This window comes from Lipophrys pholis (genome assembly GCF_963383615.2).
Source record: "Lipophrys pholis genome assembly, chromosome: 8".
NCBI lineage: Eukaryota > Metazoa > Chordata > Actinopteri > Blenniiformes > Blenniidae > Lipophrys > Lipophrys pholis.
The window spans coordinates 6838656-6852247 of record NC_137630.1 but is presented as its reverse complement, the minus strand read 5'-3'; the positions used below and the strand labels follow the sequence as shown (position 1 = coordinate 6852247).

Below are 13592 nucleotides of genomic sequence, written 5' to 3'. Positions count from 1 at the left end.
GACTAAACCAGGCCCTGTCGAGGCCCAACGGGCCGTGCTGCAGAAATCTGGAGCAGCTGGAATGTGTTTGGAATGTGTCAGGAAGCATGGAGCCCCCCCACCCCCCCCACCCCCGGGTGGAGGGGGAGGGAACCGCAGGGAGCTTTTTAATTTGAGCTCTCACAGCTTTTCCACATCTTCCCATGTTTCTGCCTGCTCCGCATCCCCCGGTCCTCCTCTCTTTCTCTTGTCTCCATCAATAATCGCTGAGGACGATGGCTCGTTCTGACTGTGCCCCTGTTGTTTCTTGTCGCCCCCTGCAGGGCAATAAAGGCAAAACCGGTGTGATCATTGCCGCGTACATGCACTACAGCAAGATCTCTGCAGGGTGAGTTCTTCTTCTTCATCCACACAGAGAACATCTCACATGAACGTCTCACATGTTTTAAGTACTAATTTAACTCTTTAACTGATAAGACAGGTTTGATTTCATCTATTCCATTTTTTTTTTATTTCAATCATTTTCAGATGAAAAAACCCCCCCATTGAATTAAAATATGAAAATAAAACGATAAACTTCAGTTGTAACTGATATTTTCCTTTCAGTGTGAATGATGAACGATGAATCATCTCAGTATATGTCATATAGTTAATAATCATTCATGTTAATATTATGTATTATTATCAATAATATTATACTCTGTACAGTTGCATTTACATACAACTAATGCTGCTAATCTAGTTTATCTAACGCAGAGTTTTCTAGATGTGTGTTTCTAATGTGTGACGTGCTTTCAGGTTTCAGATTTTGAATAAACAAATCTCTCTTAAATCAGACCTTTTGTTAGTTTGAGTCACCTGCTGTTATTTAATCTGTACATGAATTGAATTCAATCCTGAAACCAAAATCATAGAATTGTAGTTTGACTTATTGGTTCTCTGAAGGTCCATTCGTTTTATAGTTCTAATGGTTCTGTTTCTGAGATTTAAAGGTCCCATATTATGCTAAATTGACTTTCTAATGGTAATCTGAAACCCAAAAAGCTCTTGGGCCTGGAGGAGGCGGGGGCAGACACAGAACTCAGAACCAGCCTGTTCTCAGTAGAGCTCAGTAGAGGGACTTTTAGACTGACTGACATTCAGGACCAAAGCTGGATTTGGGGAAATACACTTTGAATACAATTTTTTGGGACAAATGACACCGGTGTGAAATTGTTGAAAAACTCGATAATATGGGATCTTTAAAACTGAATGTTTGTACCTCTTTGATTTAAATTGAGCTGATAAGTACTTTGAAAGATGAAGTCCGGTGATTCAGTGTTTATCCTGTGGCCCCGCAGCGGCTGTGTCCTCCTCACATACTTTCTGGCATCCAGACAGTCTGCCGAGGTCCCGTGATGGAAATGATATCTGGACTGGTGTGTGTGTTTCCTTGCAGGGCGGACCAGGCTCTCAGTACTCTCGCCATGAGGAAGTTCTGTGAAGATAAGGTGTCCTCTTCCCTGCAGCCGTCCCAAAACAGGTAGAGGGTGGAGGTTATTCAACGTGTTCTCCCTTCCTGTATCCGATTTCAGCTTCAGGAAACCGAGAACAACTTGGAGATTAAAGTTCACATACATCCAGCTCAGATTTATCATGTCAACCACGCTGGAGCAAAATTTCAGTGTGATGATGCTCATTTATGTTTTTGTTCATTTGCGTTTTCATTTTCATTCTGAATGTCGGATTTTTCAAGAAGCTGGGAGAGCACAGAGCTGAGGCATGTCAGATTAACTTGTTATTGAAAATCAAAAGTTTTGCTGCATAAAAGCATTTTGTGTCAGAAAGAACCACTCAGCAAGTTTCACAAGACGATTTGATGGGAAAAGGTTTTTCTTTTTCAAATCACACCGATGTTTCACACAGTTCTTCATATATCCCATAAAGAAAACACTCCTTGGTTTAAAGTTACGAGTTATCGGAACCTACTGAATTGATGACTTTAAGATAATTTTGAATTTGAAATGGTTTCACTGCGATACCATTATTCAGCTAAAACCATAACCAAAGTCACTTACTAAAGATATTTGACCTGATTTCAAATGTTAAAAGTGTTTTCAAATTGAACATGAAGGTGAACTATCCTTCACATACATGAACAATCTTTGTCTTTGAGGTTGAACTATGTCGCTCTACTTATTCGCTCTCCAGTTTATCAGTTTAATACTTTTGATGTGGAGTTACCAGGAAAGAACTGAATCAACACGGGAATCGATAAACTTCACAGTCGACCCGTTGAAGTCGTCTGATTCCAGATTACAGTCTTTTTATCCTTGGAGAAACACAACACCAGTGATCCGGTGGTTGAATAATTTGCCAAACGTAACACGTTATCGTTAAACTTTGCTCCTTTGCAGCTTATTTGTTTCTGCAACAACCCGAAAGCCGACTGAAAAAACCCCGCCGGCTTTTTATCAAAGGACCCAGAGTCCAGCTGACTGTGAGGTTTCCTACAGACCAACGCAGCCGCGGCACTGTGAAGTACAAGTTGACAATTGTTTTTAGAATTATTTGACTACAGGAAGTTGGATTACGAATCTGTAAGTTCAATGAACCTGCATTACTTTTAAATTCTTGCCACAGAAGTTCCCGTTATGCAAATCAAAGCCTGGATGTGTTTCATGTGCAGGATAGAGACCTCCAAAGATGGCTGACTTCTAGATTATATGAATTGGGATTAAGTAATTCATGTCTCAAAAGTGCAGCACAAAAACATAATCTACATACATATGTACTATTCCCCCTCCTCTCCAACCCTTATCTCCCTAAACAATCCTCTTCTGTCATCATTGAAATGATGAAAGAAAAGAACTGTATACAACTTACAGTATATACAAATACCCCTACCCATACAGCGTGTCCACGTATTACAGATTTACTAATGAGAAAATACACGCTAACGGATAAAAAGCTGCATAAATTAAATAAGATAAATAAGTAAAAAAGAAATAATAAATACAGGAAATAAAACTGAGTACATCAACCAGCAAAAGAAGTACAAGTAAAGTGAAAAAATAACTAAAAAAAAAAGGGGGGGGGGACATAAATAGATAATATTAAATTAAAACAAAATTACAATAAAATAGAAGTTAAAAAATAGAGTGAGAAAATATCTGGGTAAATCAATTCCAAAAAAAGGAAAGTGTAAGCCTAGATACAAAACAATAATATGCAATGGATATACATGTACACATGCAGATGTGTACAAGCTGTCCTGCACACATGTCGCCATATAAATTACAGAGGAAGTAGAGAAAAGAACTAAAAGATACCAGCCGCTGCTCGCACACAGGAAACCGTACGTGAGCGAGGATCCAGTCATTCAGCTGTGTTTTTCATCTAACGCCAGTCAAACTAAACTAAAAGATATGAACGTTGTGACGCATTGCATAGTTTTTATAAGGTTTCTTAAGGGAAAGACAAACAGTATTTAAATATCCTATAATGAAAGTTATTGTCGACGTCTAGTTAGTAAGTATTTGTTTCCTTCTTCAATTAAAGTTGAGACGAAGGTTGTTTTTGTCGGTATGTATTTATTTATTCATTGGTTTGTATGTATGCTACCAATTGACCCGAATTGCAGGACATTCTCAGGGATGATTTGTCTTTATCCAAGGATGATTCTATTAAATAAAGGTTCAAAGGTCGAGGTCAAGGTCAAGGTAAAAAAAAAAGGTCAAAGAAATGTATTATTATTTTCGTCATAACGCAGTCAGTTTTAATCCGATTGACGTCAAACCAACACCAAAATGTTCAGTTTTAAATTCCGATATGCCCCGTGATGCAGTTATGTCATTAACCCTGGTAGCGGTGGGGGTCAAAGGTCACAGGGGGGGACACACAGAAATTGTACAATGTGTGACAAATCTCTACCAAATGCCTGTTCCAGTTTAGTTTCTGTCAGAAGAAATTCCCTGAAGAAAAATGTTTGTTTCCACCTGCCTCTGCTTCCTGCTTCCCGTCGGCCTCTCCGGGTTCTTTTCTGAAGGATCTTGACGTACGCAGTGATGATCATCACTTCATATTCCGCTCTGTGTTGCAGGTATATCTATTACTTCGGGGGCCTCCTGTCCGGGGCCATCAAGATGAACAGCAGCCCTCTTTTCCTCCACCAAGTCCTCATCCCGTCGCTCCCAAACTTCCAGGGTGAAGGAGGTAGGCATGTGGACGCAACGTAAATCTCTCTGCAACTGAATTGATTTCCCAAACGTCTCCTTTAGAACTCCTCTGTGCTCAACATCGGTTAAAGTTTGACAGGTCAGGTAACAAGGACGACTCTTATCACACCGACAGCCGCTCAACCGTTTCCATGGAAGCACATTAACACAACACAGGAGCCGATTCATTAAGACCAACTGGTTCATTTTAAATTCTGTGTTCACCTTGTAAATGAAAGCTGAGGACACAAAAACAGATTAACATGACTTAATGATCCCTACACTTTATTTTTTTAACGCAAGGCAAGGCAATTTTATTTACAGAGCACCATTCAGACACGAGGCAAATCACAGAGCTTTACAAAGAAATGTATTAAAGTTTAACAAACAAAAAGAAATAAGTTAAAGCTTTAAAGAGAAATAAAATAAATATATTAAAGTTCAACAAAAATCTACCTACGGGTATCAATAAAGTCACTTTTGAAACCAAAGGAAATGCATTAAAGCTTTCCAAAGAAATAAAATAAATGAAATAATTAAATATATTAATGTTTAACAAAAAAAGAAATCGATTAAAGCTTTACAGAGAAATAAAATAAATATATGAAAGTTTAACAAAAAAAGAAATAGATTAAAGCTTTACAGAGAAATACAATTTATTAATTAAAGCTTTACAAAGAAAAATAAATATATTTATGTTTTATAAAGATATAAAAGAAACATTACATTTCAACAACAAAATAAAATAAATACATCAAAGCTTTTCAAAGAAATGAAAGAAATATATTAAAGTATTATTAAGATATAAAAGAAATATATTAAAGTTTTCCAAAGACATAAAATAAATATATTAAACTGCTACAAAGACATGAAACAAAGCTTTTAAGAATCTTAATCTCAAGTGATTTAGAGTATGAAATACTTTAAAACCTCTCACATTCTCTCGTCCTTTCCACTGAATCAACTTTACTTTGTGCTTGTCTCATATTGGTGTTTGTCGTCCTGAATCACCCACAAACATCTCGTCCGCTCGTCAGAGAACCTCACGCTGTTCCACAACGGACTCGCTCTACACATCCAACGTAAAATAATACATTTCTACATGAGTGGAGGAACTACCCTGTCGCGTCACTTGAAAAATTACTTACTTAATATTTAACATAAACTCTTTCAGCACAACAAGTCCTGCTTCACATATAAATTCTGGTCACTTTGATAAAAAAGTTGGGATCGTCTGATATTCTTATGCCTCCTTGCTTTGTCCTTTCCTTCTTTTCTGTCAGTCGCTCCAGAACCGGTCAATTTGAAGCTCTGTGGTAAACTCTGCGATTCCTTTTCAAATGAAGGAATGTGACGGACTACCTCACAGCTTATCTCAGGACAAACACACAGAGAGACGCAGAAGTCACACAATTCCAAACCTGTGGCCTGAGTCAGAGACACGAATCCACTTATTATTCACACGTAGAGGAACAACATCCAAACCTGAGAAGCCTGGAATGGAGCCGGAGCGAGTTTGTTGTAAGACGAGAGTGTTTATGCGGCCTCAATAATAATCGTGACTTTTACAGGAGTGTGTGTGGGCGTCAAGTGAAGACATGCAGAGAAGGGTTCAATATGTACGATTGGTTTAATGACTAAGTGAGACAAAGCCTTTTCTCCTCTTTGTCTTCCTGAATCGCGGCAGCGTTCGTTGAATTCCCTCACACTCACGTCTCCACTCTCCCTCGTTTGTCTTTAATCTGACGAGTGTGTCGGAGGGGGGGGACGGGGGGGGGACGCCGCTCGGCGCATTCCTCCATGTTTGGCTGCGTCCTAACACCTCTCTCCGCTCCCTCCAGGTTACTACCCCTTCGTGAAGATCTACCAGTCCATGCAGCTCGTCTACACTTCAGGCATATAGTGAGTCAGCTTCAACACCGTTCGCTCACGCTTTTCCTCCGTTCATGGATGCGGCTGTCTCACACCTGTGTTTGTGCTTTTTCTGTTGTTCTGCAGCGACCTTCAGGGAACCGGCGGCAGACGTCTGAGTGTGACCATCGAGCCGGCTCTGCTGCTGAAGGGAGACATCATGGTGAGTTTCACTGGGCCAAAGAGGACACACCCACAGGTCTGTCAGTATCCACCGTGCGTCCTGAAGCTCCCTCCTTCCTTCCCTCCCTGCAGGTCAAATGCTACCACAGACGTGCTCAGACCGCAGACCGAGACACCGTGTTCAGGCTGCAGTTCCACACCTGCACCATCCACGGATCCCAGCTGTGGTTCGGCAAAGGCGAGCTGGACGAGGCCTGCGTCGGTGAGCCGCTCTAGGTGGAAGTGTGGCGCTTGAACCAAAGCAGAGAAATCAAGAACAGTTAAAGCACATGCTTGTTCAGCTTTAACATTCCCGCTGGCTCTGTAAATCCCAAATCTTTGTCTGACATGCTCTGCAGTTCTCTTAAAATCCATATTCTATGAAATTTAGCATTAAAGAGATCATATTATGCAAATTTTACTTTCTAATGGTTTCCCGACAGTAATCATCTCCATACCTGGAATGACGCCCCAGAAGTGAAGAAAGTCTGTCCTCTCTCTCTCTGGCTTGTTTCAGCTTTTAAAAAGTGTGTTGCTCCAACCAGCCAATCAGAAATCAAACCCTATATAGTGTCATCAGGGGTTTAGCCAATCACAATCAAGGTAGGCCCTCCCTTTGACTCCTCCCACAATCAGGCAGCTCTGCTCTGGCACATGGCACCACGAGAGGAAGTACTTCCTCCTCTTCCCAAGATGGACATGTGTGGGCGGGAGCCAGTCCAGCTCACACAGACACAGCAGATTCTGAATGCAGCTCCTATGATCCAATATTCATATGGAGGAAAATCAAGGAAAAGCTGGATTTGGGGGCAATAAACTTTGAATACAACGTTTTCGGACCAAAGAGACCATGTGAAAGTGTTGAAAAGCTGACTAATATGACCCCTTTAAAAACATATGGTAGTTTTATGAAGATTTCAGAACTATTTCATTGAATGACCACAGCAGTGAAATGACTAAGAGTATTTCAGAGAGTCTCCACAGGCTGGATAAAAGTCTTTTAAATCTCAACTCACGGTGGCTAAAGCATGAATTGTGCAGTTGTTTTTTTTAAAGCTCTGGCACCACAATGTTGCAGCTATGAGCAGACTGAGGAAGGAGGCGTAAATGAGGTGAACGAGATTTACTCCCCCAAGTAATTAGTCAATCATTTTCCAGCTGTTAAAGTAATTCCGCTGCTTTTAAGAGAAGTACCTTGTAAGTGTTATCAGAAGTTGACCATCCATGACATCGCTCCTTAGAAGCCCGGTTTTTCTACGTAGGACGCTTACAAACTGCCATCGGAGCAGAATCTGTCAGTGGTGGTCAGATAATCACCTCTTGTGCCTTGAAAGCAGCGTTGTGGGGAGCGTGCTCGCCGCGGTTTGGCCTCTCAATACCGTGGTTGAATAAAGACTTTAATTGGAGCCGCTCAGTCCCCCGTCCTGGACGTAATAACGGCTCCCCGGAGAGGCTGTAGTGAGAATGAGCGGCTCTGTTTTGCCGCAGCGTGTCTCTAACTATCCTCTAATGAGAGTTAATCTGATGCTCACATCCAGAATGGACAAGCTCATTACTCCATTTCCTCCCCCGGTTTGGCTTTTTGTGAAAACAGCAGAATATAAACGCATTCGATGACACCAAATGAAAGATTACAAATGGACATAAACACATCATTTCTGGTGGCTTCATACAAGACGGGACACATCTGTGGAAGGTATTAGTGTATATATATGATATACTGCTCCTTTCAAGGCTGGCTACCTCTCAGTCTCAAAGGCACTCGCCATAAATCTGGATCTCATGTGGAGATTTCATTTACATTAGAGGACCGTAAACTGCTGGATGCAAGATTTCCATGGGTTTGTCTTCGGTATGTGCCATGCTCTTTGAAAACTCAGTTCTGTTTTGTTTAATATTTGTCATTTTTTTATCTTGTCAGATGAACGTTTTCCATCTGACGCCACGGTGGAGTTCGTCTTCTCCTCTGGACCCGAGAAGATTAAAGGTTGGTTCGCCAGAACGGGTCAAAACAATGAGTAGATACATCGCACGGTAACGGTTTACCATCTTAACAGTCAAGATTTAGTCTAGTAACCAAACCATCGGAACAAATGGGCCAATGGTTGGTTAAATGGGAACAAGTAGGACCTCGAATAGATAGATGGAGAAGACTGAATAGAAGGGACGTGGATGGATAGGTGGCTGGATTCATGGATGAAGGGATGAATGATTACAGTACATAGAGGTGTGATGTTCTAGAACCACAAGAACAAAATCATTTCAGTTGCAAGATGTTTGAGGATTTTAACGCTCCACTACCCACCTTTACTTTTTTCATCCTAAGGGTTTCTCATCTTTGGTCTTACATCATCCTCTTTATTTGCCTCAGGGTTTATTTTTGTTCAGCTTTAAAAAAAAAAGCAAAGTATTTCCACAAAACTTACTTTTCAAACCTTCTCACAAAATTGCCTCTATTGTTCAGATTAAGGAAGGAAAGAAATGGAAAGACTTTGTGTGTTTTTCAGGCCGTGAATACCAGAAGAACGACCCCGCTGTCACTGTGGACTACAACACCGCCGATCCTGTGGTTCGCTGGGATTCCTATGAGAACTTTAACCAGCGATATCAGGACAGCCTGGAAGGTAAAGCTGCTGAATGACGGACAGGATACGAGACGCTGCAGGAAGTACACGTTTAGCTGCAGCTGTCAGGTCCAAACCCAAAAGGTTAACGTCTTGTATTACAAGACACCGGTTGATCAGTTTGTTATTTGAAGTAATTTTTTTTTAATGTTTCACATCCAATAGGAATGTCTTTTTTTTTTGTTGTTGCTGTATGAAATCTAACAAATTCAACATAAGCACTTCCCTGTGATTTTGTGTCTCAGATATCGCCCACACCAGAGGTCCTCTTGACGGGAGTCTCTACGCTCAGATAAAGAAGCGTCGGGGTCCCAGTTCGGGTTCCTTCACCTCGACCAATGGCAGCAGCCCGGGCGCGGGCCTGGTCGAAGACAAGCCTGCTCACCTGGTCGCTCAGGGTTCCGACTCCGCCCTCTCTGCCCATTCCCTCCATTTGAACCAATCGTCCATCCATCCTGACCGCCAGGAAGACGCCGTGCGTCCGCCGCCCCCCACCAGGCAGGAGCGGGAGGAGCTCGAGCGTCTTCTCGGGGGAATTGAGGGAAACCCAGGCGGCGAGCGAGAGACGGCCATCCTGGACGACGGGGATTCTTTACCGTCGGAGCGAACCGAGACCTTGAGGCTCAGTCGGTCCTGTTCTTGCCGGGACGGTTACCGGTCTCAGCGCTGTGCCGAGCCAGGCTGCGACCGCACCCTTCTGATGCCCAACGGGTACTGCCTTGACCGAGCCCCTGGAACCAACGGGCACCACGGGGCCATGCCTTCAGCCAGCCCCAACCCCGCCTCTCCGCCGTCGCACATGGATCTCTGCCAGCACTACAGCCCCCACCCCCACCAGTCCCTCCCTCCCCCAGACCTGGTGTGGGACCGGCAGGGCCCCCCCCCGCACTATTTGCACCGCTCATGCTCTGAGGCGCCCCCCTCCCGACACATCTGTCCGTACCCGTCACCTGACATCACCCCCCACCCCCACAACCACCCGCTTCACCACCCTCTGTCTGCCCCGGGCCGCCTCTGCTGTCCAGAGGACGACTACCCGCCGTACCACCATCCGCACGCACCTCACAGCCACCATCATCCCCACCCGCACCACCCGAAAACCTCCGCCAGCCCCACCTACCACGACATAATGGTCATGGACGGCCTGGCGCCCCCGGGCTGTCCTTGCAGGGACTGCAGCATCAGGAGAGAGGACTCGGCGGCCTATCACACCCTGAGGTTGGATCGCGCCGACAGCTATCACTGGGACCGAGAGGCGGAGCTTCAGCAAAGAGAGGTGGGGCTGAGGAGAGCCAGGGAGGCGGAGCTATCCCGAGGGTCAGATCTCCACTGGGAGCGGGAGCCGGGGCTGAGACGAGGCCGAGAGCTGTCCCTCCACTGGGAGCGAGACAGGGAGGTGGAGCTGCAGTGGGAGCGGGACAGAGAGGCGGAGTACTGGCACAGGAGAGCCACGGTGGCGTCCTACGGCCCTCAGGACCACGGCCTCCCAGCGTTCACCTTTGACCCCTTGCCGTCGGGTCACCCGGCTTACCCGGAGGCTTCGCGGTCCCACGCCCACTCCCACCTGGACCTGAAGTACAGCAGCAGCAGCAGCGGCTATCAGACACCTCGTCAGGTTTGCCCCTGCTCGCCCTACCAGCCCTCGCCGTCTGAGAGCAGGGGCTACGCCTCGGGCTACCAGTCCGAGTCCACGTCTCCGCTGCCCCCCACGTCCTCCATGATGGGGTCCTGTAACCACGGCAACGGGCCGGTGGAGCACAGCCACCATCACCACCATCCAGACTCACAGCAGTCATACAGCTCAGACTCACACACTGGTGAGTCACATGTTTTCCTCTCATAGCAACACAGAGGGAATCAATTATCCTTAATGGGCGACGGCACACTCAGAAAACCAGCGTTTCACTCTACAGATGCCTTACATGTTACTCACACCGCCTGTTATTGCCAGTCAAGTTACAGTAAAGCACGAGCATAAATACAAGTCATGAACAGTTTTCCCTGGTTGATACTGTATTTGTTTATAAATGTCCGTCATTCTCTCCTCCTCCCAGATGGCCTCCGTAGCTCTGGTGAAAGCGTGGGCTGGAGGGATCACATTACCCAGGGTTCCTTTAAGAGGCCCCACAGAGACGCTCACGCCGCATGCTCCACGCCGTCCGACATGTCTGGACCGCCCACTCCGGTCCACACCAGCAGCCCTCTGCGCACACAGGAGAGGTAGTCCACTGAGCGGGACAGTAGTCCAAGTGGGAAGGTTTCCCAACACAACACCGCAAAGGCTGAGTCAGCAATAATTAATTGCAGGCTGTTGATGGGATTTTATGAACACGTGTACTTCTAACGTATGATCAGGTGAAATTACAATGGTATTAACAATTAATCCACAAGCTTTCGCAAATAACGGAATAAACACAAAAGGATGCCTTCATTTAATTACACACATTAGAAAATGCTTAAAAACGCTCGAAGAAAATGGCTGAAATAGCGACTTGCTGCTGCACAAACAAGTGAATGACTGCAGAAATAGTGCAAAAGTTCAGAACATGTCTCTGCTCATATTTCACAAAAACTCCCAAGATGACATCATCTGTGGTAAATGCCACTTACAAGATCTTTTCCCAGAGAAGACGGTGAGCGTGAGCGCCGCCTACAGGTCCTCGAGCGGCACTGCAGACTTTTGTGAAAACATGAAAAGTTTTGTCACACAAATCATGGTACATGACTGAAATAACCATACGCTTGAAGGAAGATAATTCACTCAAACTGGCCAATAAAGCCAATAAAATGTTGTAGAAACAGAAAGGGGTCAAGAAAATATAAAGAATGACCACAGGAATTCACAAAAGGCGCAGTAAAATTGTGCAAAGTGACCAGGAGGAATTCAAAATGACCACAAAAACAAAAAGTGCCGCAGAAAAACAGTAACTCTTTCAAGAAGAAGCCGTATTTGTGGTTTTATTTTTTTACCACGCTTGGCCTCTACCACGACTTCCCGAGATAAAATCGTTTGTAGCGACTTGCTTTGTTTTGAAGAGAAAAACGTCTCAGGAGAATCTTTGAGGAAACCAAGGAAACTCATGTTTAATATACAAGTCGCCCTGTATTCTGTTGTTTCATGTGATTTATATGTCAAAATATATCAGTACATACTGCTGTACATACAGTGACCAGTAGAGTGACACAGTACATGTTTTATTTCTTTCCCAGACGTGACTTATAGAAAAACACTGTATGTTTATTTCCATAGAACTTAGAATTCTAACATTTTGGAATTGTTATATATGAACCTTTTCCTGCTCAGTTAAATGACGTCAATTGGAAATGTTACAAGCAGGTAAAAAGGTTCTCATGGTTCTATGGTGTGTGTGTGTGTGTGTGTCCCAGCCCCGGTCCAGGAGGAAGAGAGTACGACATCCGGACCACAGACATCATCGACTGCGAGACGTCTCCGCCTCCGGACCGTCACTATCCTGAAAGTAAAATCCTCCCGGAGTCTCTGGAGAGCCGGAGCGGCAGGACTGAGCAGCCGGCGGCCAAAGACGCTGCCGCACCGACCGAACCCCCCCGCCACTGCACCGCACCAACAGACTCTCCCCCCAACACACCCCAACAGCACCACTGTAGCCCAGACACCCCCACCGAGAGGCACTGCCAGGCTCCGCCTCCTCCCGCGACCCTGGATCCGCACCCCCAGCCTCATTGTCTAACCAGTCCTTCAGTCGCCCCCACCGGGCCTCAGGCTGAACCCCAACCTCAGAGCCAGACCCAAACTCAAGAACCGGCTTCGGCACAAGTCAACGGAACACCACCGAGCGGAGACCCCAAACCCAGCGGCGCCCCCACCTCCGAACCCGCCGCTTCGCCTCTACAGCCTGCGTCCAGCAGCATGGAGGGCTCCCCTGTCTCCGACACCCCGGTTCCTGGCTTCTCCACCCTGGGTAGGAGGCTGATGTTGGGCGGGTCGGAACCCCACCACCCAAATTACACGCTGCCGCACGGACCGCCACATCACCACCACCACCACCAGCCCGCCGCCGAACACGGGGGGGCCCCGGACGCTAACAGGAGGCACTGCTACCCTGGTCACGCTCCGCCGCTGCACTCGAACTACTCCACCATCTCCATCCCGCTTCCTCACCCTCAGCCGCCGCTGCCCGAGAAACGCAACCCGCCGCCCAACCACTCCCCCGGGGACGGGGCGAGGCCCAGCCCGGCCCACGCTCCACAGGCCAGCCAACACCAGCACCACGTCACCTTCTCCCCCACTGTGGGGGAAATGGCTCCCCCTGGTGGCCAAAATGATGACGCGGCGTCTTTGGAGGCAGAAAGTGCCAACAGGGTCAGTGTGAAGTTTGTCCAAGACAGTTCCAGGTTCTGGTACAAGCCCGGCATCTCCAGGGAGCAAGGTCAGCCTTTCACATTTCACAGGTTCCTTCTTTCAACACACAAAAAAACCATCAGCTCTTTTTCCTAACGTGTTTTCATTTGACCCGCAGCCATCGCAGCTCTGAAGGAGCGAGATCCGGGAGCCTTCCTGATCCGAGACAGTAACTCCTTCCAGGGGGCTTACGGCCTGGCGCTGAAGGTGGCCACGCCTCCTCCGAATGTCAACAACCACAGCAGCAAAGGTCAAATCACAGCTTCTCGCCTCCATAGCTCACTTTCACTTTGTCACATTTTACGACTCGTTTAGTGGCTTTCTTTGAAAGTAGGAAAT

General features: G+C 45.9%; 1 protein-coding gene across 3 annotated transcripts in view; it reads left to right on the top strand.

Moving 5' to 3' along the window:
• The window catches only part of tns2a (tensin 2a), a 73443-nt gene that overhangs the window by 54024 nt on the left and 5827 nt on the right, over positions 1-13592 (top strand). For all 3 annotated transcript variants that reach the window (XM_080469549.1, XM_080469548.1, XM_080469547.1), the window contains exons 10-21: positions 303-367; positions 1418-1501; positions 4061-4173; positions 6017-6077; positions 6174-6249; positions 6342-6471; positions 8170-8235; positions 8756-8872; positions 9118-10689; positions 10927-11092; positions 12260-13281; positions 13372-13503. In XM_080469549.1, the coding sequence (XP_080325675.1) occupies positions 303-367; positions 1418-1501; positions 4061-4173; positions 6017-6077; positions 6174-6249; positions 6342-6471; positions 8170-8235; positions 8756-8872; positions 9118-10689; positions 10927-11092; positions 12260-13281; positions 13372-13503 (3604 nt within the window). The remainder of the gene's footprint in view (positions 1-302; positions 368-1417; positions 1502-4060; positions 4174-6016; positions 6078-6173; positions 6250-6341; positions 6472-8169; positions 8236-8755; positions 8873-9117; positions 10690-10926; positions 11093-12259; positions 13282-13371; positions 13504-13592) is intronic.